Here is a 24,769-nt window from a genome sequence, read left to right on the forward strand (position 1 = left end):
GAGTGTTTGTTTACAGACAGCGTGAGCCCTCTCTTGCTCCTATTCCTGTTCATTACCGTCCTGATGTTAGTCAACACCCTGCCACCCCCTGCAAACACGTCGATGCAAATGGAAAGTGTAGGAAACCTCTTTGTTTTTTCTTTTCTGACTAACGCACCAACCTCTCCGTTTTGCTCTTTCGTGCCCTAAAGTTCTCTCTGTTCTCCAGGAGGGAGCGAACATCGACGGCAAGGTCTCGTAAGCTTCACCATGGCAAAGGACTCGGAGAAGAGCCCTATGAGCCTCCATACTGGGGATGTGTTACTGATGGACCGCAACTGCTGGGAGATGCGGCATCCTCTAGGCATTGCGATTTGCCTTCTTTCGAAAACTGAGAGCAGATATGACCACGTCGCAATGGTTGTAAAGTTGAATGACGGGGAAGTGGAACGAGGGAGGGAGAGGGGTATTATCAACCCAAAGGACCCCTCTTCGCCTTCTGGGACGTATGTCGCTGAGGCAAATCTCAGTGGTTTTTCCCTCCGTCCCCTGGAGAACCGTGTCGCAAGGTCGTCGTCCAAGCATATAGCCGTGCGCCCACTAAGCATGGGGAGTGACATGCATAAATTTGAAGAGTACGTGCAGAGCCATCTGCGGGATTTTCACAGTCGACCCTACAAAAGGGACCTTCTGATGTTTCCTCCCATGGTGTTAAGTCCACCGGACAAAATGGACCGCATCAAAGCAGCTCATAAGTTGAACCTTCTCAAAGGGGAGACAAGCGACATTGATAAACTGTTAGCCGGTAAGCTTTCCGAGAGCGATAAAGAGGCACTATTAAGAATAAAAGTGGTCTACCACGATGCTGCACAGTTCTTGATAGAAACGTACTTCGCTCACCTGGACCGAGTCGATGGTGAGAGTTTTCCCTCAGTGGATTATGGTGGCAGTCACTTTACCGTGGATGGTGTCAACGCCGAGGAGGAGGTGGTTTGCACGGAGCTGATCATCCAATTGTGGCAAAGATGTGGGGTAGTGGACCTGTTCCCTCCCGCGTCATCATTTCGCTCCTTCGACTTCCTGGACAACACTCGGTTTAACTTCAAAGACGCTCGTACAGCGTTCGGTGATGTTTTCACCTTAAAAGGCAATGATGCACCCGAGACTCCAATTAAGAGGGCAACCCGAAAAAAAACACCAACAGTGGAAGGGTGTTTTGATGTGTACCGCAGCACGAGCGCCAATGGTGACCCCCATAACCCTGATGTGGATTCCATGTACATGTGGCTAATTCAATCCAATACGAACAAAGTGGTCAACAGTGACCTCGGGCTTAACATCGCATCCGTAGGGGCTCTGTTTGCCTTATGCGGACTCGTGATTGCACCACTGCGATTGAGGTGGATAGAGTACCAGCTAGGTGTGGTTCTGCGTCGCGGGTCGGTATGGTCTTTATCAGCGGGTTTCTTTGCACGGGACATGCTTTGCGTCTTGACACAGGTAATAACAACTTCTATTGCACTGAAGAGCCTACTGTATCGACAGTCGGATACGGGGCCACTTGGGCCACCACTTGTTCACACCCACTTGTTCGACACTCGGCATCCCTACTATTATGTCTGTATTGTGTGGCTGTTAGCAAATGCTGTGGCCCACATCACCACAACCCCCTTACTGAACTCCGTAATTGCTCACCACTTTGGTCCTGTACTTCCGGGGCCGTTGTCCCTTCGTAAGTTGATGAGGGGCAGTTTTGCCCTGCTACCGCTGGGGGCTTTATTGCCCTTTCAGGCGGCGTGGATAACGTGGTACGAAACGATGGGTGCTGCCATTATTCCTACCTCCTCATCTGTGCTCCGCCGCCGAGCTGATCTGCTCGACACGGACGAGTGGCGGCACTTCAGGTTTGAGGCGCTGACAGGTGCCTTCGCCGCTACTACGGCTCTCGATTTTATCGCTTACATTTTCCAGAGAAGGTGCTGGAGGTCCTTCCTCGTGCAACTCTACAGGCCTGCTGCCACACCCAGCTGCGGGAGGCGGCGTTGTGCCGGCTACGGCTATCGCTTTCTGGGAAACACAATAACCATGTTAACCACATCCTTATCCTTGTCTTTCTTGGGTGTGTTGTGAAACGGCGTAGGAATGCACTCTAAGATACGACAACTTCACAGGGGAATACAAAAGCGACTTTTCCCGTTTTCTCTCATTAATGAGGGGGGAACGAACCATCATTTTTGTTTGTTTGACCGCGACTCTGTGTTACGTTCACAGATTTTTGCTCTAATTGATGATAACAACTTCAGTGCCCTCCCCCCCCTTCCCTTTTCCTCTGTGGCATTTCTCTATCAAAACTCAGACTGCAAGGAAGGTTGTTTTGACGTGTACCTGTTTGTAGTTCCCCCCTAGCCTGTTGAGCATAACCAAACAAAGTTAAGTGCGTGCGCGAGAAGTATGATGTGGGCGCGTCTATACAGGTGTATCGCAGGTGAAATTCTCAAAGAGTAACGTCCCTTGTGAAAAATCGGTACTTAAGGGGGAAAAGGTGTACATGTAATTTGCATAAACTCTTTTGCGGAGGGGTGCGGCAGCTCTAACGATACTGATGACAGGGAGGGGAAGGGTGAAATTACATGTTTTTGATTATGGTGTACCGAAGAATGAAATATAGATATACATTGAGCAGGGGAAGAGGGAAGACCCGGGGTTTATGGAAACGGAAACCACTGGCTTCTAGTCATTTATGACTAGTATAAGCGAAGCTGGTCATTCACACACCTGTGCCGTGTGTGTGTGTGTGCAGCGGTTGTCGCTTTTGATACCCTGAGGCGAGCTGGAGAGGTGGTCTCTTTTTTGTTGGTATTAATCTTCTAATTATCGTGTTGATTTTCTGCCGAAGGCAGCTGTTGGGTTCAGCCTCTGTGACCCTAGAGACCTGCATTAACTCGCTATCTCTCAGGTTGTCATTTTTTGATTTCTGCTTTGTGGTTGAGGCCTTGATACTTCACATTACATTCCCTTTCATCGCGGCTTGTTACTATTTTACTGCGCGCATAAATATCCGTTTGCACACTTTGTTTGTGCGGAACTCACAATGGTTTGAAGTGCAGTGGAAAGGAATGCGCCGTGGACTCACTTGCCGAAATGTTCATGACCCGGTGTTTATGCGAAATGTGAAGCGGGTGCTGGCATCTTATAAGGAATCTATGGACCATTCCAGTAGGAAGGGCATGTCCCGCGAAGCGTTTGTGGACATTAACGAAAAGGGAGCTGCGTGGTACCTTGGGCATATGCAGCTGGCCTCGCGGACCCTCGCAGAGAAGGTGAAGGACGCCGACTTTGTGTTGGAGATACGAGACGCGAGGCTTCCATTTACGACGGGAAACCCGAATCTTCAAAAGATTATCATTGATCGCCCGCGGCTGATTGTTTTTAACAAGGCTGAAATGTCCAACGAAGACTGTAACCGGGTCATTCAGCAGTACTACGAGCGAACAGGGAATTTCGCCCTCTTCACTAGCGCAAAGCGAAGCTGGCGAGACACCGTTGAGGCCGTGCAACGCTTCGTGACACATATTCTCCCAGCGCAGCGATTCAAAACAACGGCTAACGTGGGCCTCGTAGTTGGAATGCCCAATGTTGGGAAATCCACACTAATTAATTCCCTTAGGTTGGCACACGAGTATCAGTTTCACCGTGAGGATTTCAGGCGGCCACGTACGCCGGAGGCTGTGAGTATTGCCCCAGGGACAACTCGTGGCGTGAAACTCGTCCCTGTTTGTAAAGATCCAAACATTGTTCTCTATGACTCTCCAGGTCTCACACTCCCTGGATGCTTTGCGAAAGAGGCAGGTTTGAAACTGGCCGCATGCGGAATTATCCCCACCAACGATATCACGCTACCACGCTCCCTTGTAGCTCGATACATCTACGATGTCCTTAGTGCGGCTGGGGTGGGGGAGCATATGGCAGAATGTCTGCACCTGCCGCGAGCTCCCATTAGCTTTGACGACTGCATTTCCATGATCTGTGAAAGAAGTGGAACGAGCGGTCAAACTGATTTGGGGAACTTAGACCCTTCGCGCGCGCAAAAGTTCCTCATACACGATTTCCAGTTAGGAAACTTGGGTCGCATCACGTTGGATAAGCTACCCAACAAAGTGCGGCAGGCGGTAAGTGGGAAGGAGTATCAAAGGATTGGCGGAGGTGCAGGAAGTGGGACAGAAGCTAGCAATGAGGAAAACGAAGTCGTGTGGACCCATGACGTAAAGAGCTCTGACGTAGTGGCTCGCTACTCGGAGGAAATGCGGGAAGTTATGGAGGAGTTGCAGGGTGAACCTGTGGAGAACACGCCTTCAAACAGGAAACCGTGTGGGGACAGCACGGTCATCAGCCGTAAGAAAGGGCCGATTAGCCGTGTGAGTGCGCACGACGAAAGCTTCAGGCGAAGCATACGCATTATTCCAGGGCGGTGAAGCCAACTTTCCCCTTACTGTGGTCCCTCCAATGGCTCTGACTAAATTATCGCCCCCTACGCAGCGCCAACCAAACTAGCGCACAGACGTGGTGATCCTCACCGCTAAAATATACTTTCTCCTACACCTTTCTGCGCACCAACATAACTAAGGGGGGAAATGTGTATTTCCGTAGCTTCTTTTACATCCTTCTGTTTGTTCTTCGGTTCAGGCTTTAGGGAAAACAAATTATTAAGCGCGCCCCAGAATACAGTAAATCCAATTATAGAGAAAAAGAGAGTGGTTTCCTGCGGCATGTGTGAGGTTGACACTACCAAACTTTTAGAAGAGCTGCGAAAGGTCAAAGAGAACCTTTCGGAAGTTATAGATGAATGCATTTTCCTAGAGAACCAATGTGAAATGACAGAGAAACGACTAAAATCAGAACTTTTGGACCGCGACAAGCGCATAGCCGACATATCTTCTGCACTGATGGAAATGGTGAAATATACTTCACTTCTGGAAAGGCAAGTCATTGCATCCGCGTTCACGACTTTGGGCTCAGCCATGAAGCGGGCACCAGCGATCGACATGTGCCGTAACATATCCCTCAGAGAAGTTGCTTCGGCTGTTAGGGAGCGGGGAGAGTCATCAGGTTCTCGCAGCTCTGCCAAAAGGAAAACTCGTAACGGTGCACTTTACAGTGAAGCCAAAATGGCCGAAGAGAAAAATGCCTTTCTGCTTTCCGTAGACGAAGCTTGTGCTTTAGTTAATGGACTTCTGAGGGAGAAAGTTAACCTTGCCGCTAAAATCGGCGAAGTCGCGTTTCACGTTAACAACGCGATTGCGAGAGGGGAGCGAACGTCGCCAGCACTCCCAGATGCATCCTCGGAGAATGTGGACGACCTGCACCAAAGTATACTCAACTTAACAAAACAGTTAAGTGCATGCGGAAACGAGGGGGACGAAGAGAAAAACCTGAAACAGGTGCCATCACAACATACGGCGGAGACGGAGGAACCGAGACAACCGCAGGGACTCATAGCGGAGAAAGAGGACAACACCAGCAGGCCGCAGTCGCCCAGTCAAACACAACCACCGGCGGGGTTGGCATCTTTAGGTCCTCATATTTTAGACATAAGCCGTAGCTCCCTCCCCGCAGTTAGCATCACCACACAAAAGGGAGAAGGTGAGTGTGGTGATATAACAACAGAATCACTTGTCAAGAAGCTAGCGGCCGCTGAGGAAAAATGCATGGCAGTAGAGAAGCAAAGTAGAAGGGAACGGGAGGAGCTGCACGCGGAGCTGGCGTATTTGAGGAACTCATCTAGAGAGGAGAAGGAAGAGTACAATACACTCATTGAGCGCTTAACGGTTGAATTGGAAATACTAGTTGCAGAAAATGCAGTGATGCGGAAGCGGATTAAAGGTAGGAAACACTCCCGAGATAAAATCGAGTAATTAAAGGCATCAGTTTTTTTGTTGTTTTCTTTTTGTCGCGTGCTTGGCCTCCGAGTTGTAGAGGTACCATCCCCACGGGCACCTGTTCACATTGCGGGACCAACCCACAGATTCCTAATGTGCCGGGCACTCGGAGACTTTTGGAACATGTTTGTTTATCTATATGCTGATACGTTCAAGACTGCGTATAGTGTTTTCATTGCTGTGTCAACCCCTCATATTTTGTGTCAGCCCTCTTGCTGTGTTGTGTGGAGGTGGCTTGTTTTGCTTCTACCACCTTATTGTTCCTTTTTCAACCTGTTGCTCACCTGATTTGTCTCACCAACACCATATATAGAGCATTCTGTGGGTGTGCGTGCGTGTACGCACGAATGTTTGCTGCTTCTGCCGACCCTGTTCCATTGTGAAACTGCATCAGAAAGAGCCTCTCCCGTCTGTTCATACCACTTAAAAAAAAATGCTTCATTCCCCTTCTTTGCATTATATTTTACCTCCATACAGTTCACCCACCCATCCGAGGTGTAGTTGTTAACCCTCCCCCTTCCTGACTTGAGGGTTGTAATGACTTCCACAACACAACCGAAGTGGACGCGACTACCGATACGCACGCGACCTCATCGTAACCCACTCGCAGAAAATAGTGATAACCATCCGGATTGCCCAGCAGAACTTCAGGAACAATGCACCACGCTTTTCCCGGGAATGGACAACCCGGTGATTACTCTCGTTGATGTCGGTTGTGCCTTTGGTGGAATGCTCTTTTCACTCGCACCGGATTTCCCTGACGTGTGTATGTTGGGGCTTGAGATACGTCCAAAGGTTGTGGAGTTTGCGCAGAATAAAGTAATGAAACTGCGCGAGGGGGCGGCAACCGATGGCACTTCGCACCACTACCGTAATGTGTGGTTTGAACAACTCAATGTTATGAAGTTTGGATCGAACTGCTTCAACAAGGGGCAACTTCAGGCCCTTTTCTTCTGCTACCCGGACCCACACTGGAAACGGAAGAACGTCCGCCGGCGCATTATTTCCCCTGGGCTTGTGCAAGAATATGCCTATTGGCTGAAAGTTGGCGGTTTTCTCTTTACAGTGTCAGATGTTGAGGAGTTGGAGCAATGGATGGTCACATGCCTTGACGGCTGCCCACTGTTTCGGCAGCTGAGCCAAGAAGAGCTGGCGGGAAATGAAATGGTCCGAAAGATGTTGGACTACGCTGCGAACAGCAGTGAAGACGCCCAAAGAACAACAAGGAAGGGTCTCCAGAAACATTATGCGGTGCACGTGCGGGTGCCATAACTGTTCGCGTCGATTTTGTAATGTTGGGTTACCGATGCGTCCGTTGATGTTGTGGAGCGTTGGATGATGCGAGCGTCGTTTCCTCACGCTAACTTGGTTAAGTTTGCTTTGTGCGTGCATGCGCATTCTCACTGTTTTGCCACCCCCCTGTGACACTTTTCGTGACCTTATGCATCCAACTGCCCAATTCCTCTTTTGTTAAGGAGTACCGTTAATCAATGCACGCGGAGTGGGACGCGACGTGGTACTTCGTTGCTCTTGTCGCTTTAGCGCACATTATCGCTGTGGTCATCGTTTTTATGTGCATGTGCAAAGCGCAGCCGAAGAGGCACGCGGGAGGAAACAAGCAAATGCTAGCAGCCGTGAAGGCAATTGGCCGAAAGGAAGACTAGCATTGTTGGTGATCAAGTGGGTGCAGTATGTGGGGACAAATAATCTAGGGAGAAGGGAAAAGGGAGAGAGAGGGGGCACATTATCCCTTGCATGACTGGGAGTGCGCATTCATTTTATCCGGGAGAGGATGAGAGGATCGCGAGTTTTGAGGAGGGGAGTAGAAAGGTAATTCAGTACTTTCCCTTCACGTGTTGCGTTTACTCTGTGACTGTCCCCAAAAGGCTGCTGTGGAGCCGAAAGGGGCGAATATATCTCTCGCGACGACAGCGCCTTGTTCTGTTGACATATATGTTATGGTATGGAAATGCACGCATTTGTAGCTGCAACGATGCAGTGATGCTGAGGTGGAGGGAATGCGGACTACCGTTTCCTTCTGTATGTGCTGCAGCACCGTCTCTGCTTGGAGGAAGGAGGGCGACGATGTTGTGAATGTTGGGTAATGCGAAGGCTCTGTCGTTGGGAGTGTCCCCTTATTATTCTGTTCCCACTCCTACTTCTCCCTTCCTCCCCATTCCCTTAACTCTATCTTTCCTACTATATGAAGTGGTTCCCTATACATCTGTTTGTGCTTGTTACTGTTATCGAATTTCTATTATCCTCTGCAACTCCTTTTTCTTGTTTTTTAATTTCCCGTTATTTCCACACACACACACACACACACACACATACATACATACATACATACACGGCTTCTTGCGATATTGAAAATAGAATAAAGTGAAGCTACGTTACTTTGTGCAGCCAGGCCAGCAAAACAAGGATGTCATACCAATCCAGCGAAGCGAAAAAGGAAGAGTTCCGCAAGTACCTTGAGGGAAAGCAGGTGATTGACACTCTCACGCGTGTGCTCGTTAACCTCTATGAGGAACCCGAAAAGCCTGATGATCCGGTTGATTTCATTAAGAAAGTGCTCGGTGGCGCCTCCACTGCGGATTACGAAGCGCTCCAGCAGGAGAACGCGTGCCTCAAGGCGGAAGTGGCAGCCCTCAAGAAACGGCTGAATGAAGAGCACTAAAGAGGGGGAAAAAAAGAAAAGAAAAGCGGAAATGAAGATGAAAAAAAAAGGGATATGGTGGGATTAGGGAGTGAGACGGGGAGCCGGGTCTGCACGCCGTATCCATAAGAAAGGAACGGGAACTCTATTCTGTGGGTAAGTGAGGAAAATGTACCCTCTTTCTTTCTGCTTTTTTTTGTTGCAAGAAAAAAAAATCATGTAGGTGCGTGTTGCAGTAAGGGAATAGAGAAAAAGAGGGTACTTTTTTTTTTGTGAAGTGACAGTCGGGGAACCCTTTTTGTTTATTTTCTTTCCTTTCCTGTTTTCGACCACATCAATTGGCCTTTCTACCATTATTGTTACTGCAGTGCTGCAAAACAGCATTCAGTCCTGATGTTTAGCACTTCTTTAGATTGCGCCCTCTGTAAGTTTTTGGTATTTTTCATCACCACCCGAAGCTTCTGATTGACAATTCACCCATCTAATATTTCCTGCACGATAAACGTTTTCTTCTGCCTCCCTTGTTTCCTTATCTCCAAATCACCTGTAAACACATGTAAGCACAAGGTTTGGCGTCATTTCCTTTTTTTAATTAATTTTTTTTTCTGGGTTTAGGTTTTTGTGTATTTATTCGGTTGTTGTGGGGTAGGGATCCATCAATTTGAGGATGGGAAGCCAGATTCCGCAACAACAACAACAACAGCGACCAAGCATCCTTTCGTACAATACGGGATGGTTGGCAAACGGCGTGTCATGGAGCACGAGAGAAAATGCACCATTCCGCTTTGCTGTTTCATCGTACATACAGGAATTTAAGAACTATGTGGATATTGTGCAAAAGAATGATGAGGGGGAGTTAGTTTGCAGAGCAACGTGGAGTCACAGCTACCCACCAACGAAGGTTATGTTTGCCCCTCCCAAGGCAGGATCAGATCTGATCATCACGACGGCAGATTATATGCGACTCTGGGAAGTGAAGGAGGGGCCTCCAGAAAGCAATGAACGCAGCGATGAGCGACACCGAGAGGTCGATGATCCGCGCCGCGTTCCATCAAAAATGGATCATATCGACTCACACGTTTCGTTCAAGATGGCGTTCGAATATGGTAAACAACCGAATGATCTCTGCTTTCCTGTTACTTCATGTGACTGGAATACCGATGACCCGAATGTCGTAGGGTGTTGCAGCGTAGACACAACAGTGACCATATGGGACCTGGAAACTGGAAAAAACACGCGGCTCATTGCACACGATAAAGATGTGTATGACATTGCCTTCGCAAAGGGAACCCATACATTTGCTAGCTGCGGCGCAGACGGATCTGTCCGAGTTTTTGACCTGCGTGAAATTGAGCATTGTACCATTCTTTATGAGTCAAGTTCCCTCTTCCCGCTTCTGCGAGTGGCTTGGGACAATTCTGATCGGACATACATTTCAACATTTGGGGTTGAAGGAACGGAGGTGATCGTTATAGATATACGCTTCCCAGCGGTAGCGGTAGCATCGTTAAAGAGTGCAAACCCACAACCCATTAACAGCGTTTGTTGGGCGCCAAACTCCATGATAAATCTCTGCAGCGCAGGGGAGGATGGCACAGCGAACATTTGGGACCTTAACGAGCTACCAAACGTGGAGGCGAAATGCATCATGAGCTGTAAAGTGGAGAATCCAATCAACAACATCTCGTGGTCCTCCCAACACGAGCAGTGGATAGCAATCACAACTGGGAATGAGGCGCAGCTACTACACGTGTAAATTGCGAAATCATTGGGGTGGTGGTATCTTCAGTTGTGAACTTGAACCACAAATAAAAATGAGAGGGGAGGTGGTTTTCGTTGTTGTTGTTGTTGCTTTACCTCCGTAGCTCGAAAGGAGGACGGCATTGAGGTGCCGTTCCACAACCTATTCCTCCCACTTTTCATCTTGCCCTTCCCGACCATCTTGCAAAAGTGAAAAATAATTAAGTAATAACAGTGAAGGAGGAATAACGGTTTGCCGTATAACTGCGCGTGAGTGCTATTATCATTATGACCAAACACTCTTTTTTATCCCGACATTGTGTGCCACCATCACAGTAGTTTTAGTTCGTAAGTTGAGTGCACCTGCATGCGTTAACAATACATCAAATGTCGCTACTCAACACTACTCTTCAAACTTTAGTGGTTCGGCTGAGGGACATGTCGGGGAATGTGACGCAACAGAAGCTCCACAACCGCGTGTTTGATGCTTACGAGGCGAAATCTCTTGTCTTTGAAGCCATAACACCTGAGCAGCAGACCGTAATGCGGCAATACGGGGCCATCCCTCCTCAACACCCCGTAGGTCAGCCGCTGCTCATTGACGATTGGGCTGAACTGGTAAGCATTCACAAGGATGATAACCTGTATCAGCTTTTGCCACGGCGTGCGAAAAGTAACGCCAGCTATAACACAATGAGGGCTATTTGCTGCAGCGCAGGCTCCCCCTTCACAATGGATCACCGAGTGGATCCCATAGACTATAAATTTGTCTTCCGGGCCGCGGATCTAGAGGTGCGTAATCAATTCAACGCGAAGAGCCCTGACAAAATTCCGACAACGATATGGTTTGATGGAATCTTAAGCGCACCCAACGACTCCGGCCTGGTAAGTTGTCACAACACGCTCTCACCAGCGCAAATAAATAACCTCGCGGGGGCATGCCAGTTCCTCAAGGAGTGGTCAAAAGAACCACCAGAAGGGGACCGGCACCGTCAGCTGAAGCAACTGTACGCACAGCTCTTATCGAAGCGTTCCCACCTCTTCATTGGCACTACAGCAGTCCCAAGCAGAGAAATCCTCAACTATGCTAAAACAAAAAGCGTGTTTGTGTATGCTAAGAGAGGTATGCACTACATTTTTCATGCTTAATACTAATGGGGTTGGATGAAAAGGAGGGGAACCCCAATGAAGAAAGGAACTGGGAGTATCTTTACATTTTACACACAAGTTAAGGGTCGAAGCACGTTAACAATATTTGAAGGAAGATGAAAGAAGAAATAAAGGAAAGGCGAAAAATGAAACAGCAACCAAATCAATGTGGTTGGGCTGTTCCGTTTTTGCGGCATGGATGTGCGGCTCGTACAGTTGGTGTGGCACGTGTGCGACAATGCAAGCTTTTTTGTTGTTGGTTCCATCCACGATTTTTTCTCCTCCTTTTAACAGACTTCTTTTCGGGATCCCTTGTTCGACAGTATTGTATGCCGCTCACTTCTCTTCCAAGGGATTGAATGTTGAAGTTCGCATTAAAATCCTTTCGCAATTATTTTTTTTGTTGGTGTTGTCTGTAACTTTTTTACTACTGGTACTTGGCGTATTCCCGTTACTTTTGGTAGCTGAAGTAGTTCAAGCTTGTAATAAACAACCAAGTTAACAAGAGAAGAGAAACCCTCCCGTAAATTAATCCGTAGTGTTTCCGACGGTTTCATGCCTGTCTGCAACAACGACTCCCAGCTGATTGGTTTGGGCGTTTCCGTGACGTTGGCTGATGATACCACCGTGAATGGTACGGTCTACACGTATAATTCATCCGAGGGGCTTCTTGTTCTTTTTCAAGGATTCTCCGGCAGCAATCCAAATGTTAAGATCATCCGAACTCCCTTTATTAAGGAAGTGACTGCCCTTCGCGACAACGAGGAAAAGCTTCCACCACAGTTGGAGGCGAAAGCGCGACTGCCATCCATGCAGGCAGCACGTGATCGATCCCTCTTCAAACACGCGAGCTCACAGCTGCGGAACGCCAAAGACAAACGTAATCAACTTCTACAGACCGATGACCAAAAAACACCGATCGCTGCACTGGACACTTTAATCAAGTTGGAACGTATTTACCCAGACATTCACTGGGACAAAGATGCTGGTGTAATTCGTTTCAACCAGGACGTGGTTGTGAAGGGGAAGCCGGACTGGACGAGCCCGGCTGTTGTAATTGCCGAAGGTGCTGGGGATATCAGCAGGAGTTTGATGGAGCGAGTTCAAAAGACTCTTTCCAAGAAGTGATACTGAAAGAATACCAAGAAAAGGAAATGAGCAAGGAAGAATAGACTATGAATGTCCCCCTCCCACATTATCATTATCACGATTGCCTCGCTCATGGACCGCAACGTGTGAGCTTGACTGAGTTCTTTCTCATATCTGTTGCTGGTGTCATTTCCCGGTTTGTTCCTGCACACGTCCATTGTGCACAGTTGGTAAAAAGGAGAGAGGAATTGCCACCTTCACCTTGTTTTTGTTTTGTTTTCGCCTCCTTTGCTTCTCCATATGTTTTCACTTCCGGTTTACTATAAAATGCCTCTACCAACACCCAAAACACACACGATAAAAAAGGGATGACATGAGTGAAGACGGCTCCGACGTGTCCGTCCAATCTTTTAGAGTGGGGGATAGGAAAAAACCGGTGACGAGTAACGTTCCGGCCGACTGCCAAGTTAACGGGGAGCAGAAAAATGGCAAGAGCCGCAGAGCACTTCGCGAAGAGGAGCGCCGCAAGCGCAAGGAGGGACATCTAACCGATATTAGTCTTGACGAGATTTCTGTTCGTAGAGGAAACGTGTATGACTTCTACGTTCCAGGCGTTATTTTCTGCGTTAGGGGCACTTATTCACAGTTTGATGCCCTCGAGGGGAAAGCGAGACATCTCCTACCACCGCTAACAGGTGACTGTTGTCAAACCTTCTCAACTGTGGCAGCAGTTACGCTTTCCTCCCTAGGGTTTGCTGTTATGATGCAAGACTGCTCGGATGTCTCAACAGTTAACTATCTGTTATACATATCTGCATGGTTACACCAACTCTCCGCCCCCGCATGGCCGCAGCAAAAAGCCCGACCAACTATTAGTGACTTGAACGCCTGTCTACGGCTTCACGAATTCTTCCCGAGCCGCGTTAATAGTGATGAGTTTGAAGTCCTCTTCTACAATCAGTACGAGAGGGCGAAAAGTCTGGTAGATCAGTTGTGCCGACCGTACCTGAAACGAAGCCGTAGGACGAACGAATCTAACCCTGTTTGTGGTTATGTTATCGCATCAGGCGATTATACGGTGTCCATTTTCTCGCTTCCGCACGATACACGCAACAGGGACGACAGTCCCTATGTTGAGGCGTGGACACTTTGCCTCTGTGATTCCCATGGCACGCAACCGTGGGCCGGCAACAAGGCTTCCATTACGAGTCTTGCCCTCGGCGTGAAAAGACCCTGCGCTACGGCGACACGTGGCATCTTACCAAAGGAAGAGGGGTTGGCTCACTTTGCTTTGATATTGTTTGCGCTTTTAGAAGACCATCGTGCCATGGGCGCTAATGTGAGGCATACGCCGTACATGACGTGGTCACCAGTGAGGCGGGAACGGATGACCGCCACGTCCGCGGAGGAACTGCGAGGAATCATCGACAATAAGTGGCTGCCCGCAGTCCTAGAGAATGAGGTAATAGCTAGAGCAGCCACCAAGCATAAGTTTACCCCAAGGCCCTGCTTCATGGGGTTTACTTCGTCGAGGGTGGAAGCGGCCTCCATTGGGTTGGCAGGGGCCGGAAAAGACGGAGTGAAGGCTTGACATAACTGCAGTTGCAGGGAATGGCGTTAGGGCTCCATGGGTAGTCGGAAAGGGCGAGAAGAAAAATGGGTTCAGCAGTTTTATATGTGGTAAATAAAAAATTTAAATTCGTGCAGTGGTGCAAGAAGGAGAGGAGAAGGAGCCGGCAGTGGAACGTGGCCTCTGGAGCAACACCCATCTCCAAACTGGAAAAATCCGAAAGATGCGCGGGGCGACACGCTGCGTTACGAGGTCATTTGCGTGACTGTCTGACTGTGCCCTTCGGCCCGTATTCGTCGATAAACCCGTCTCTCCATCTATACTTGTGCGTATTCCTTGCATCTTTTTAGAGCGTGTTGTGCATGAGTTGCGTGCCCTTAATCCTGAAGGATGTACTTGACCCATTTTTTACCGTGTTCCCCCGCCGTAAATCCATAATTCAGGGTTTTAGGAGCGCGGCGTAAAACCGCTATATATATACATGCATATATATATATATATATGTGCATTTACTGCTCGCATGCATGTGAGGCTCGTTTGTTTTGTTTTTTTTTTTTTTTGGAACGACCAAATGACTTACTACTCGTTCGACATGTCTCTTGCTCTACTTTCCCCATCTACTGCCATACACCAATTTATGTTTTACCCTTTCGCATTTTTACATATACCTTTACGGTTTTGGTAACAGACTCGAAAAGTGGGCGCAACAGCAGCGATGGGCTTACTTGAACGCCGGAAGGCGATCGAAGAGGAGATTGCCCGCACACAAAAGAACAAGAAGACAGAATACCACATTGGTCGTTTGAAGGGCCAACTGGCGAGGATAAAAACGGAAATGATGGAAAACGCCACAAGGGCCGCAGGGGCACGTGGTGGTGATGGTTTTGAAGTTCGGCGGAGCGGCGACGTTCGGTGTGCTCTCGTGGGTTTTCCATCCGTTGGCAAGTCGTCTTTTCTCTCACGCGTTACAACAACAGAAAGTACGGCGGCGGGTTATGAATTTACGACACTCACATGTATTCCAGGGAAACTAATGCACAGGGGAACCGAAATACAGATTTTGGACTTACCCGGTATCATTGAGGGGGCTGCGGAGGGTAAGGGTCGTGGGAGACAAGTCATTGCAACGGCTCGAACTGCCGATATGATCATCTTAATGTTAGATGCCGCTAGGGCGGAGGCACAGCGGGGAAAAATTGAAGCGGAGTTGGAGACGGTTGGTATCCGTCTTAATCAAAGTTTCCCGGACGTGACGTTCAAGAAGAAACCCTCATGCAGCATGAATGCAATTGGCTTTACATCAACCGTCAAACTAACGAAAGGTATGTCTGAAGGATTAGCGAAGGACATTCTGAAGGATTATGGTATTCACAACGCGGACGTCATTATACGGGAAGATATAACAATTGACCAGTTCATTGATGTTATTGAGGGAAACAGAAAGTACATGCCCTGTCTCTACATATACAATAAAATAGATACCATTACAATGGAGGAGATGGACCGGCTTAGTCGACTGCCCCACTCAGTGGTACTTTCACTTCACTGGGACTTAAATGTAGACGAGGTCATTGACGAAATTTGGGAGCATCTTAACATCATCCGTATTTACACGAAGAAGCACGGTCGCCACCCCGACTTTACAAAACCGTTCGTGGTCAAAAGGGACGCAACCGTAGGTCATATATGCAGGCGAATTCATAAGGACATTGTCTCACGGTTTAAGTACGCCCTTGTCTGGGGTACTAGCTCAAAGCACCAACCGCAGCGTGTGGGAATACAACATCAACTGGCAGACGAGGACGTTCTTCAAATAATGGTTAAAACGTCTAACGAATAAACTCGAGCTCATTTGCCAGGTCACGATTTAACTTGCATCCCGCAGGAGGCGGTGCTACAATTGTCAAGCGCAAAACTTGTCCATTGTTCTTTTGCGGCCTGTTGCTGTAATGTGCTGTGCTGTTGCTGCAACACGCAATTTCTAACAAGTGTTGTTCTGTTTTTGCCCTTTTCCTTCCTTCCTTGTTATGATAAGTATTTTATTGCATAAGATACAAAGGAAAGGTTGGGGAGAAGGAAGAAGCAGGTAGTCAGCATATGGAAAATGAAGACGAAGGACGGTAGTTGCCTCTCTACTTTTTTTTTTACATCACGCGGTGTCTCAGTGACAGATTCGTTCAACGAATGGGTTCGAAATGCCGCGCACGTTGCCAAAACGAAGGGTGACGAAGCACAGCGGCAGCGTTACGAGCGTTGGGTGATTGCCCTTGTTGAAGACGTGATGCGCATTCACGGCGGTGTCTCTGCAGTCGACTGGGCCACTGTATCGCTAGTCATGCCGCCTGACGCTGAAGACAGGAGGCCGACGATGCTTCGTGGTGGCGGTAATGAACCACCAAGACTGTCAGTGAGAGCAGTGACTTCTCATCATCGCACCGAGTTGTACGGAGAGTGTATGCGACGGATCCCTCAGCCACTCCATCCTTTACTTAATCAAGCGTTTGAAAGACTTGATATGGATGTCATGGCCGGTACGCGCACCTACGAGGCGGTGACCCCTCTGGAGGTAATTAAAATTATTCAGGAACTTCAGGCTCTATGCCGCAAGCAGCTTCAGCAACCACACACTCAATCATCCTTAGCATCCTACGGGGGTCCCGTCTCTAAACCGATGGAAACGGCCAGGGACAGTGTCTTGGGTGGAAAAACCACAAGAGATCACTTAGACTGTCCCCCAAATGCGAAGGTGCGTCGTTCAGAAAACGGCGCACACAAAGCGGAGTCTGACGAGGGGCCAACGGCGGAAGCGAGGGCGAGCACTAACCGATTCTTACAAGAAATGATTGTACTTGATGAAGTAACACAGCCGAAGCGGCAGTTTGTTGGGAAGTCACAGGAACTTGAAAGACTTTACTCGAGGTACGAACCCGCGGCTGATGATATCCGCCCACGGGAAGTGCTCGTGGATGCATTTAGGTTCATAAAAGCGAAAGCAAACGACAAGGAAAAGTACCCGGATCCCCTCAAGGCTTACCGTTATCTGAGTGACCAACTAAAGGGAATGCGGCAAGATCTTTGCGTGCAAAACATTGTGGACGAGTTCGCCATCGAGGTGTACGAAAAGCATGCCCTCATTTCATTGGAGCTGGGTGACATTGGGGAGTTTAACCAGTGTCAAGCTTCGTTAAAAAAGATGTACGAAGACGCCCCAGATTGTGTGGGTGACTCTGTATCCGAGTTCTTTTGCTATCGACTTGCTTACCTCGCACTCGGTGGTCAGTTTGATGCTCTAGCCACGGAGTTAATCCACTACACCACCACAACCTTATCGAGGCGTGAGCAGGCGCAAAAGAGCTCGGGGCCGCGGGTTAGGAAGAAGGATGTTCGCAACACTCTGAAGCTCTGTGGGGCATGCGAAGAAGGAGACTGTTTCACGATAGCGCGCACTCTTCCCCATTTTCCACACGGAATGCATTCGTTGGTAAAGATTTTTCTTCCAAAATGCCGTCTCCGGTGGCTGAGAGAGCTGCTTAGCGGTATTCGGGGGAATGTGTCACTGCGCTTTATTGCTTCATGCCTCGGTTTCCCCCCGGTAAATGTGAAGACGCCGACGGGTGATTGTGAATTTTGGCTAGACGGCACTGGCGAAAAGGCGAAGGGGGAGTTCAAGCGCTTCTTTGAAATGATAAAGTACCCAGTGCCGGCGAACTGGTCGTTTGACAAAGAAACGAAGCGTGTAAAAAAGTCTGATGATCACAGCCAGCAGCAGGACGATGGGCTAACTGAGATCGTCGTTGCGGAGACCTTGTGTGAATGCGTTAATGAATACATAAAATACCTTGGAACGCGCCGCGACGCCTAGTTTGGTGCTCCAAAATTTAAGCTAGTGGGGATGGGGAAGGCAAGAAAACAGTGGGATCATCAAACAGAGAGGAGTATCACTATGACTTTTCGATTATAACCCACGGGCATTCATTCATGTAGTGTTGGCGTTTGAAAATTTGGGCCCACTACGAATTTTACTTCACCTTTTGCTTGTCACACGTCACATTGGTGGGACTGTGTAAAAAAAAAAAATGCGCGTGTGTGCACATTCGGGGTAGCCGCTGCCGTCGCAATTACTCTTTCTTCACCTATTTGGCAGCACAAGTTTAAAAGAAAGAAACAGGTGAAGCAAAGATGTCCGAGTCAAGGAATGCAGACAAGGAAGCTGCAGTTATGGACCGCAAAAAGGACCATATAAATATCTGCCTCAAGAGGAATGTCGAACCCTACAAGAATGGGCGCTCGATATGGGACAAGTATGTTGTACCATACACCGCACTTCCTGAGATCAACATGGCAAACATCGACACACGCTGCTCCTTCATGGGGCGGAGTCTCTCCTTTCCCTTCATTATTTCCTCTATGACTGGTGGTGAGTCGCACGGTCGGACTATAAATATGAGTTTGGCGCAAGCTTGTGAAGCAGAGGGCATTCCTTTTGGAGTTGGAAGCATGCGCGTTGTTAATCGATACCCCGCGGCGGTTCACACATTTGACGTCAAGCAGTTCTGCCCCTCCGTTCAAATGTTCGCGAACATTGGACTCGTGCAGTTAAACTACGGCTTCGGTGCCGCTGATGTCAACAGGCTTATCGAATGCGTAAAGGCGGATGGACTCTTCATTCACCTTAATCACACACAGGAGGCATGTCAACCCGAGGGGGATACTAATTTTGAGAATCTTCTGGAAAAGCTAAAGGCCCTCCTTCCCCAAGTTAAAGTACCGGTGATCGTTAAGGGAGTTGGGCACGGAATCGACTATGAAAGCGTTGTCGCCCTTCAGCGTGCCGGTGTGAAGTATATTGACGTTTCGGGTTGTGGTGGTACCTCTTGGGCATGGATTGAAGGAAGGCGGCACCCCTACACAGTGGAGGAGGAAAACCTCGGCTTCATATTCCGTGATGTAGGCGTGACTACGGACCAATGCTTGACGGAGTGCGCGCCCCTCGCAAAGAAGGGCGGACTCCATCTTATCGCAGGCGGGGGCATTCGCACCGGTCTCGACATCGCAAAGTCACTTATGATGGGAGCGGAGTGCGCGACGGCCGCCCTTCCGTTTCTCAAAGCTGCATTGGAGGGTCCTGAAGCGGTGCGCAAGGTGATCCAGCGCCTCAGAAGGGAACTCGTCGTCGCCATGTTTGCTTGCGGCGTGAAGGACATAGCAAGTCTCCGAAGGAAGTCACTCCGCTTGCGCGCACCACTCTAGTACGAATGTGTCTGTGTACCAAAGGGTGTGAATGGCGGAAGAGGGATACATGTGACGAGAAATCTGGGCCCTCAGGTGAACAATTTTAATGTTTGTTTCACGCGTCTCAGAGGAACGCGCTACCCACCCAACACTGGACCATTGTATGTCGGTTTCAAATATGTGTGTTTACGAGCGGGAAGTTGCTTCTGGGATTTATTAGGGTTGCAGTTGAGGTGTATTCTTACGTGAAATTGCCCAGTTTTCCCTCACATGTTCAATCATTTCAACTGCTACTCTTTCCTTTCCGTCGCTGAGTGTATCCGCATCCCTTCCGTGAATTCCTTCTACAAAACCGATCCTTTTAGCGCATATATTTTTTATTTTGTTGTTGTTGTTGTTGTTTAAAGCTCTTCAGAACTAAAAAGGTATTCCAAAGCAGGAAGAAAAAGAAGAGAACGTTTGGGATTTTACAATGGCACAAGGTGGTGTGGTGGAGATTCCTCCCGATTTCGTCCCACTCGAGCATGTGCAAAGAGGAATGAAGAACGCCGACTGCCGCACACCCGTTATCCTCTTCGGGGAAGATGGGGATCCGTATCTGTCTCTGTGCAAAATTGCCAGGGAAACGGATAGCGCTGTTTGGTACTTTGACTTCGCAACGACGCAAGACGTTGAACACACGTTGGGCTACATCGAAATAGGCTCCAACAACGGCGACTGGGTGCTCATCATGAACTGCGGGGGGGTTGGACAGCAGGCCTTCCGCGATATAGCGCTCATGGTCTTCTGCCTTAAACCGGAACCAAAAAAGTATCCAAGAAGGGAGTTCTTCAGATTGATCTTCTGCGTTGAAAAGGCATTCGACATTGATCAAAATGTTGATATCCCATTCCCCCCTCTGATCCTAAAGAACAGCATAGCCGTGCGCCGTGCCGATGGGTCGGGTAAGTGGTCCCTCCGTCTCCCGAGCGAGGCGAGGTTCCGTGAGGCTCAAGAGGCAAAGCGTCAACGGCGGCGCGCGGAGGGTCGCGATAGCGACAGTGAGACTGACCTGGACGAAGACGAAGCCCTTTCAGGTAAGTGGTTCCACCGTTCTGTGGAGTTGAACAGAGCCATCGATGAGGCCCCACTGGCACTGGCGGCGCAGAAGATGAAAGAGGCACTTCTGAACGAGGACGTGGATACCATCAAGCACCTCATAGTTAGTGGCGAATATGACATTGCAAGGGCGATTGTCCCCGGAATGACACCCCTTCAATACGCTTGCTCCGTTGAGAAGCCCAAAGCCGCAATATCTTTGCTCGAGTGCGGCGCCGACCCGAACCAACCCCGTGAGAGCGACGGACGACCACCGCTCTTCATGGCAATTGAGGACGTCTCACTTGCACGCGCACTGATCAAGCACGGTGCTGACCTTCACCTGAGATTCGAAGGGTACCGTGTTGACAACCATCCCGACACATCACCTGAGGTTGCGCGGTTGACAAAAAAAATGCGGCAGGAAATGTAAATGATTAGGTAGTTTTTGTACAGAAGTAAACTATGAACGTGAGAGTTAGAAGTGATTGTGTTTTAACGCCTCCTCCCTAAGCGTCTGCGAGGTGTGCCCACGTTGTTATAGTCGGGCCATTCTCGTGGCGGGGGGGGGGGGTTTTTGACGAAGCTTCGGCGAAGGATGTACAGAATTATTGTACCTATCAAGGTTTCACATTGCAGTGATTGTATCTGTCACCGTTCTCACACCCCCGCATGTCTTGCACATAGATGCGGGCTCGCCAACGAAGGTATATGTGCCATTGTTCTTCCCTTTTTTTGTCGTGGTGCTATCCCAAGACGAGAATGTTTGTTAACGAATATGTATACAAGTACACATATGTAGCGGTGGCTATGGGGAAGTGAAACAACATACATGAGAGGCGGCGGCGGCATGCGCGGTAAGGGGATTGTGTAATACATGCGGTGGGAGGGTGCTAACGCATGTGGTAACACCAAATATCAATATTCCCTTGTAGCGGTTTTTCCGTCAGTGGCCCCGCTGTTGGTTGGAGGAGGGAAGGGGTCTGCATGGCGGAAACCTTCCATCCTTTTTGTTCTTGCACGCACGCACGCACACATAAACACACGGCGCGCCGACAGGGTTGTTAACGGTGTCGTGGCGGGTGGTTAGTAACATTTGATGCTCCCACTTCGTGACGGCACCGTTTTCGTGCCCTGGCGTTGCCATAACTATGTTACTCTTTAAGGAAAGTCTTTGATGCGTGGCGTGTCGGATCCATAATTCACTTCCGATTTCTCGGTATGTGGGCTTATGTCGACAAATCCAGTGAGTTATTCCGTGCAGGAAATGCTGAAACGCACCCATTGTAGCTTCTACTCATAATTGGCACATTTCCACACAAATACAAACTCTCCCTCTCCATAGCCATCGACACCGTTTCCAGTGATGCGACTGATTGGTCATTTTTCTGATTTCCTCACCTTTGCTTTTATGTCATTATTACCCTTTCTTCCCAAACTATCAGACTTTGACAAAGGGTTTCCGACTTGCAGTGGAACAAAGAGGGAAGAAACTGGCGGAAAGTTAAAGGCTGTGAACGAAAAAATAAAAGATAATAAAAGATGGTTGCGTGGGGTGGGATGACATTTTACGGTACGGCGCTGATCGGCCTCAATGCGCTGGCGCTGTGGGACCTTTACCTTCAACGCCGGCAGCGTAAAGCATACGCGAATGCAAAGATGCCTGAACACCTTGTCGGCGTCGTGGAAGAGAAGGAGTTCCGTACCACTCAGGAGTACGAAAGGGAGAAACTCAGCTTTTCAATCTTGTTGCACGTAAAGGACATTGTCATAAGCAACGTCTCCCTGCTGGCAAAACTGCCCGCCAAGTTGTACGGATCCCTTGGCCAACTATTACCAGGGGCTACGGGCTCCTTTTCACATTGCTACGTTTACGCCGTCGCAACGGATGTGCTAACGACACTCATAAGCCTTCCTTTTGAATACTACTCAACATTTGTGATCGAGGAGAAACATGGGTTCAACAAAATGACGCGCAAGGAATTCTTTCTGGACGTTGCCAAGTATTTTCTGCTTCGCCTGACTCTGTTGCACGTTCTGACCAGTGGGCTCATCCTCAAGGTGGTGGAACTGTTCGGCGAGGATTTCCCATTTTACTTTTTCCTCGGTGCGACGGGCCTGATCACCATTTTCACCTTCGTTTACCCCACTTTCATCCAGCCCCTATTCAACACGTACACGCCGATACCGAAGGACGGTGAGTTGGGGAAGAAGATATATGCACTCGCTGAAAAGCACAAGTTTCCTTTGAAGAAACTATACGAAGTTGATGGTTCGCGGCGCTCGGGTCACAGCAACGCGTACTTCTATGGTTTTTGGTCGAAGCACATTGTTTTGTATGATACGATCGTTGAGCAGACGAAGGGTGATCACGACGCGCTGCTTGCCGTTCTTTGCCACGAGCTCGGCCACTGGAAGAACTCCCACGACAAATTCTTGTTCGGTTTTATGGTTGCTCAAACGTGGTGTATATCATACGGCGCAAAGGCCGTAATTTTCAACACTGACTTGTACAAGCAGTTTGGGTTCAGCGATGCCAATCCGCTCATTGGTTTCGAGCTGTTCAGCCAAGTGTTTTTGGAGCCCATTAACACACTCCTGGGTTATCTTGTGTCACTCGTGACTCGTCAATTTGAGTTCCAGGCGGATCGGTACGCCGTTAGTTCTGGGTATGGTGAACCGCTTATAAGAGGACTGATGGTTATACACAAGGAGAATAAGAACTTGCTTACACCCGATCCGCTCTTCGCTGCGCTGCACTACTCTCATCCACCACTCGCCCAACGGCTCGATGCCATTAAGGAGGAAAATAAGAAACGGAAATGAATAGCTCGATCGGTGTTTCACCGGGACTTGGCTGTTGCGATTCACCCCTACGTAAAGAAAAGAAAGAAAGCGGTGTGGTGGATTGGGGAGGGGGGAAAGGGGAACAAGAATACTGGTCATTATGACCACGTCATCAACACAATACGTGAGGTTTTTGTAATAATAGCACTAATAGTGTTTCGAAATGCTCTACGACACTCACTTGGTAACTTTCTCCTGATGTAATACGGTCCAATGGAGATTTGCCGTTTTGTTCCCACATCATCGTTTATTTGAGTTCACACGTATACATTTAGCAGTTAGGATAAAGTTTGGTGATATGGCTTAGATGTGAAGGACATTGATAAATATGAAAGCAGTTAAACATCGCATTTGCACCTCCGTGCCTTTGCTCTGCCGCAGAGCTCTTGCCCACGCACGAAAAAGTCTCACGCAGCGATCCCATGGACGAGACGATTATGTCTTTATGCGGAGGTATCCCCAGCGTTTCGCGCGTACATTTGCTGCACAATTCAGTGATACGAGGCTGATTCAAGAAAATGTCACTGCTGCATCGATTGACTGGAGCACGCATGGTTATTGAAGCTAAAAACCAAGGAAGTGAAGATAGACAGAAGTAGGTTTGCGCCTCATTTACTCTCATGTATGTATGTGCGTGTACGTCTGTGACTTGTTGGAGTCCGCCTCACGCGCCAATGCGTGGTCCGTTTGGGTGTTTTACCGAGGCGGGGAGGGGTGATGAAACTATTTTAAATTCCCAATGGTACTGGCTTCGCAAATGCAGGTGCTATGGATCGGGAGGAAAAGTTTTAACGTGCACGATGATGACAAATTTCCTTCCATAGCGCAAAGGTGGATTGAACAGGGCTATGGCGGTTTTTTTTAATTTTATTTTTGATATTGGCAGCGGTGCATTACGGTTAACACCTTATCAGTCAGTAGGAGATGAAAGGTCTTGTTGGAAGCAGGTCACAAAGCTATTTTCTGCCCACAACAAGGATGGAGAAGGGGAAGAGGAACGGGCGGTATACCCTCCATCTTTCGAATAAGGTCATTGTTGCTAATATGCTGTACAGTTCTTAAAGGCAACATGGTCATCAATGCCTCACTAATTACTGTAAAATATCTAATGCGAATTATCCGCAGTGCTGGAGTCATACAAACTTCTGATCATCACCGGAATAACGGCAGTGAAGCCTAAAGTGGAAATGAAGGCACACACCATTGGTTCGAGCGGTAAAGGACCAATGTATGAGAGATCTCAGTATATTGTGACAAAACTGAATATTATCACATTTTGTGGGCCGTGTCGCATTTAGCGTTTGCAGGGCCACATATCGGACGTCTCTACCCTCTCTTACTTTTCATTCCGATATCTTCGTGCATCTGGAGGGTTTGAGGAAAGGGGGAGAAAAGAAAACGCAATGAGGTGGTGAAGCGGAACTTTTGGAACTCAACGCTGTGTTCACACACACTGTGCGCTACGCATGTCTTTTTTCCCCCTTTTTTTTT

The 24,769-nt window shown here is 48.6% G+C and overlaps 14 protein-coding genes across 14 annotated transcripts; all 14 read left to right on the forward strand.

The window, feature by feature from the left end:
• Positions 1-249: 249 nt before the first annotated feature.
• TEOVI_000788400 (uncharacterized protein) lies at positions 250-2,109 on the forward strand (the record flags this gene model as incomplete). Its single annotated transcript, XM_067220060.1, has 1 exon — positions 250-2,109. One exon carries the CDS (start codon positions 250-252, stop codon positions 2,107-2,109), a length of 1,860 nt encoding a protein of 619 aa, XP_067076161.1.
• A 986-nt stretch (positions 2,110-3,095) lies between these two features.
• Positions 3,096-4,451, forward strand: TEOVI_000788500 (GTP-binding protein, putative; the record flags this gene model as incomplete). Its single annotated transcript, XM_067220061.1, has 1 exon — positions 3,096-4,451. One exon carries the CDS (start codon positions 3,096-3,098, stop codon positions 4,449-4,451), a length of 1,356 nt encoding a protein of 451 aa, XP_067076162.1.
• Positions 4,452-4,745: 294 nt separating this feature from the next.
• On the forward strand, positions 4,746-5,891 carry TEOVI_000788600 (uncharacterized protein; the record flags this gene model as incomplete). The annotated part of the gene is made up of 1 exon (XM_067220062.1): positions 4,746-5,891. The coding sequence occupies one exon, from the start codon at positions 4,746-4,748 to the stop codon at positions 5,889-5,891; it is 1,146 nt and encodes a 381-aa protein (XP_067076163.1).
• A 561-nt stretch (positions 5,892-6,452) lies between these two features.
• On the forward strand, positions 6,453-7,187 carry TEOVI_000788700 (tRNA (guanine-N(7)-)-methyltransferase, putative; the record flags this gene model as incomplete). The annotated part of the gene is made up of 1 exon (XM_067220063.1): positions 6,453-7,187. The coding sequence occupies one exon, from the start codon at positions 6,453-6,455 to the stop codon at positions 7,185-7,187; it is 735 nt and encodes a 244-aa protein (XP_067076164.1).
• A 1,153-nt stretch (positions 7,188-8,340) lies between these two features.
• Positions 8,341-8,595, forward strand: TEOVI_000788800 (uncharacterized protein; the record flags this gene model as incomplete). Its single annotated transcript, XM_067220064.1, has 1 exon — positions 8,341-8,595. One exon carries the CDS (start codon positions 8,341-8,343, stop codon positions 8,593-8,595), a length of 255 nt encoding a protein of 84 aa, XP_067076165.1.
• Positions 8,596-9,241: 646 nt separating this feature from the next.
• Positions 9,242-10,330, forward strand: TEOVI_000788900 (WD domain, G-beta repeat, putative; the record flags this gene model as incomplete). Its single annotated transcript, XM_067220065.1, has 1 exon — positions 9,242-10,330. The coding sequence occupies one exon, from the start codon at positions 9,242-9,244 to the stop codon at positions 10,328-10,330; it is 1,089 nt and encodes a 362-aa protein (XP_067076166.1).
• A 371-nt stretch (positions 10,331-10,701) lies between these two features.
• On the forward strand, positions 10,702-11,463 carry TEOVI_000789000 (uncharacterized protein; the record flags this gene model as incomplete). The annotated part of the gene is made up of 1 exon (XM_067220066.1): positions 10,702-11,463. The coding sequence occupies one exon, from the start codon at positions 10,702-10,704 to the stop codon at positions 11,461-11,463; it is 762 nt and encodes a 253-aa protein (XP_067076167.1).
• Positions 11,464-12,018: 555 nt separating this feature from the next.
• TEOVI_000789100 (Lsm12 protein, putative) lies at positions 12,019-12,591 on the forward strand (the record flags this gene model as incomplete). The annotated part of the gene is made up of 1 exon (XM_067220067.1): positions 12,019-12,591. The coding sequence occupies one exon, from the start codon at positions 12,019-12,021 to the stop codon at positions 12,589-12,591; it is 573 nt and encodes a 190-aa protein (XP_067076168.1).
• Positions 12,592-12,925: 334 nt separating this feature from the next.
• On the forward strand, positions 12,926-14,143 carry TEOVI_000789200 (uncharacterized protein; the record flags this gene model as incomplete). The annotated part of the gene is made up of 1 exon (XM_067220068.1): positions 12,926-14,143. One exon carries the CDS (start codon positions 12,926-12,928, stop codon positions 14,141-14,143), a length of 1,218 nt encoding a protein of 405 aa, XP_067076169.1.
• Positions 14,144-14,837: 694 nt separating this feature from the next.
• TEOVI_000789300 (ribosome-interacting GTPase 2, putative) lies at positions 14,838-15,962 on the forward strand (the record flags this gene model as incomplete). The annotated part of the gene is made up of 1 exon (XM_067220069.1): positions 14,838-15,962. One exon carries the CDS (start codon positions 14,838-14,840, stop codon positions 15,960-15,962), a length of 1,125 nt encoding a protein of 374 aa, XP_067076170.1.
• A 264-nt stretch (positions 15,963-16,226) lies between these two features.
• TEOVI_000789400 (SAC3/GANP/Nin1/mts3/eIF-3 p25 family, putative) lies at positions 16,227-17,984 on the forward strand (the record flags this gene model as incomplete). Its single annotated transcript, XM_067220070.1, has 1 exon — positions 16,227-17,984. One exon carries the CDS (start codon positions 16,227-16,229, stop codon positions 17,982-17,984), a length of 1,758 nt encoding a protein of 585 aa, XP_067076171.1.
• A 317-nt stretch (positions 17,985-18,301) lies between these two features.
• TEOVI_000789500 (isopentenyl-diphosphate delta-isomerase (type II)) lies at positions 18,302-19,372 on the forward strand (the record flags this gene model as incomplete). Its single annotated transcript, XM_067220071.1, has 1 exon — positions 18,302-19,372. The coding sequence occupies one exon, from the start codon at positions 18,302-18,304 to the stop codon at positions 19,370-19,372; it is 1,071 nt and encodes a 356-aa protein (XP_067076172.1).
• A 454-nt stretch (positions 19,373-19,826) lies between these two features.
• TEOVI_000789600 (Ankyrin repeats (3 copies), putative) lies at positions 19,827-20,864 on the forward strand (the record flags this gene model as incomplete). The annotated part of the gene is made up of 1 exon (XM_067220072.1): positions 19,827-20,864. The coding sequence occupies one exon, from the start codon at positions 19,827-19,829 to the stop codon at positions 20,862-20,864; it is 1,038 nt and encodes a 345-aa protein (XP_067076173.1).
• A 1,109-nt stretch (positions 20,865-21,973) lies between these two features.
• On the forward strand, positions 21,974-23,257 carry TEOVI_000789700 (CAAX prenyl protease 1, putative; the record flags this gene model as incomplete). Its single annotated transcript, XM_067220073.1, has 1 exon — positions 21,974-23,257. One exon carries the CDS (start codon positions 21,974-21,976, stop codon positions 23,255-23,257), a length of 1,284 nt encoding a protein of 427 aa, XP_067076174.1.
• Positions 23,258-24,769: the final 1,512 nt, after the last annotated feature.

This window comes from Trypanosoma equiperdum (genome assembly GCF_001457755.1).
Source record: "Trypanosoma equiperdum strain OVI genome assembly, contig: ctg_1048, whole genome shotgun sequence".
In the NCBI taxonomy this organism is placed as follows: Eukaryota; Euglenozoa; class Kinetoplastea; order Trypanosomatida; family Trypanosomatidae; genus Trypanosoma; species Trypanosoma equiperdum.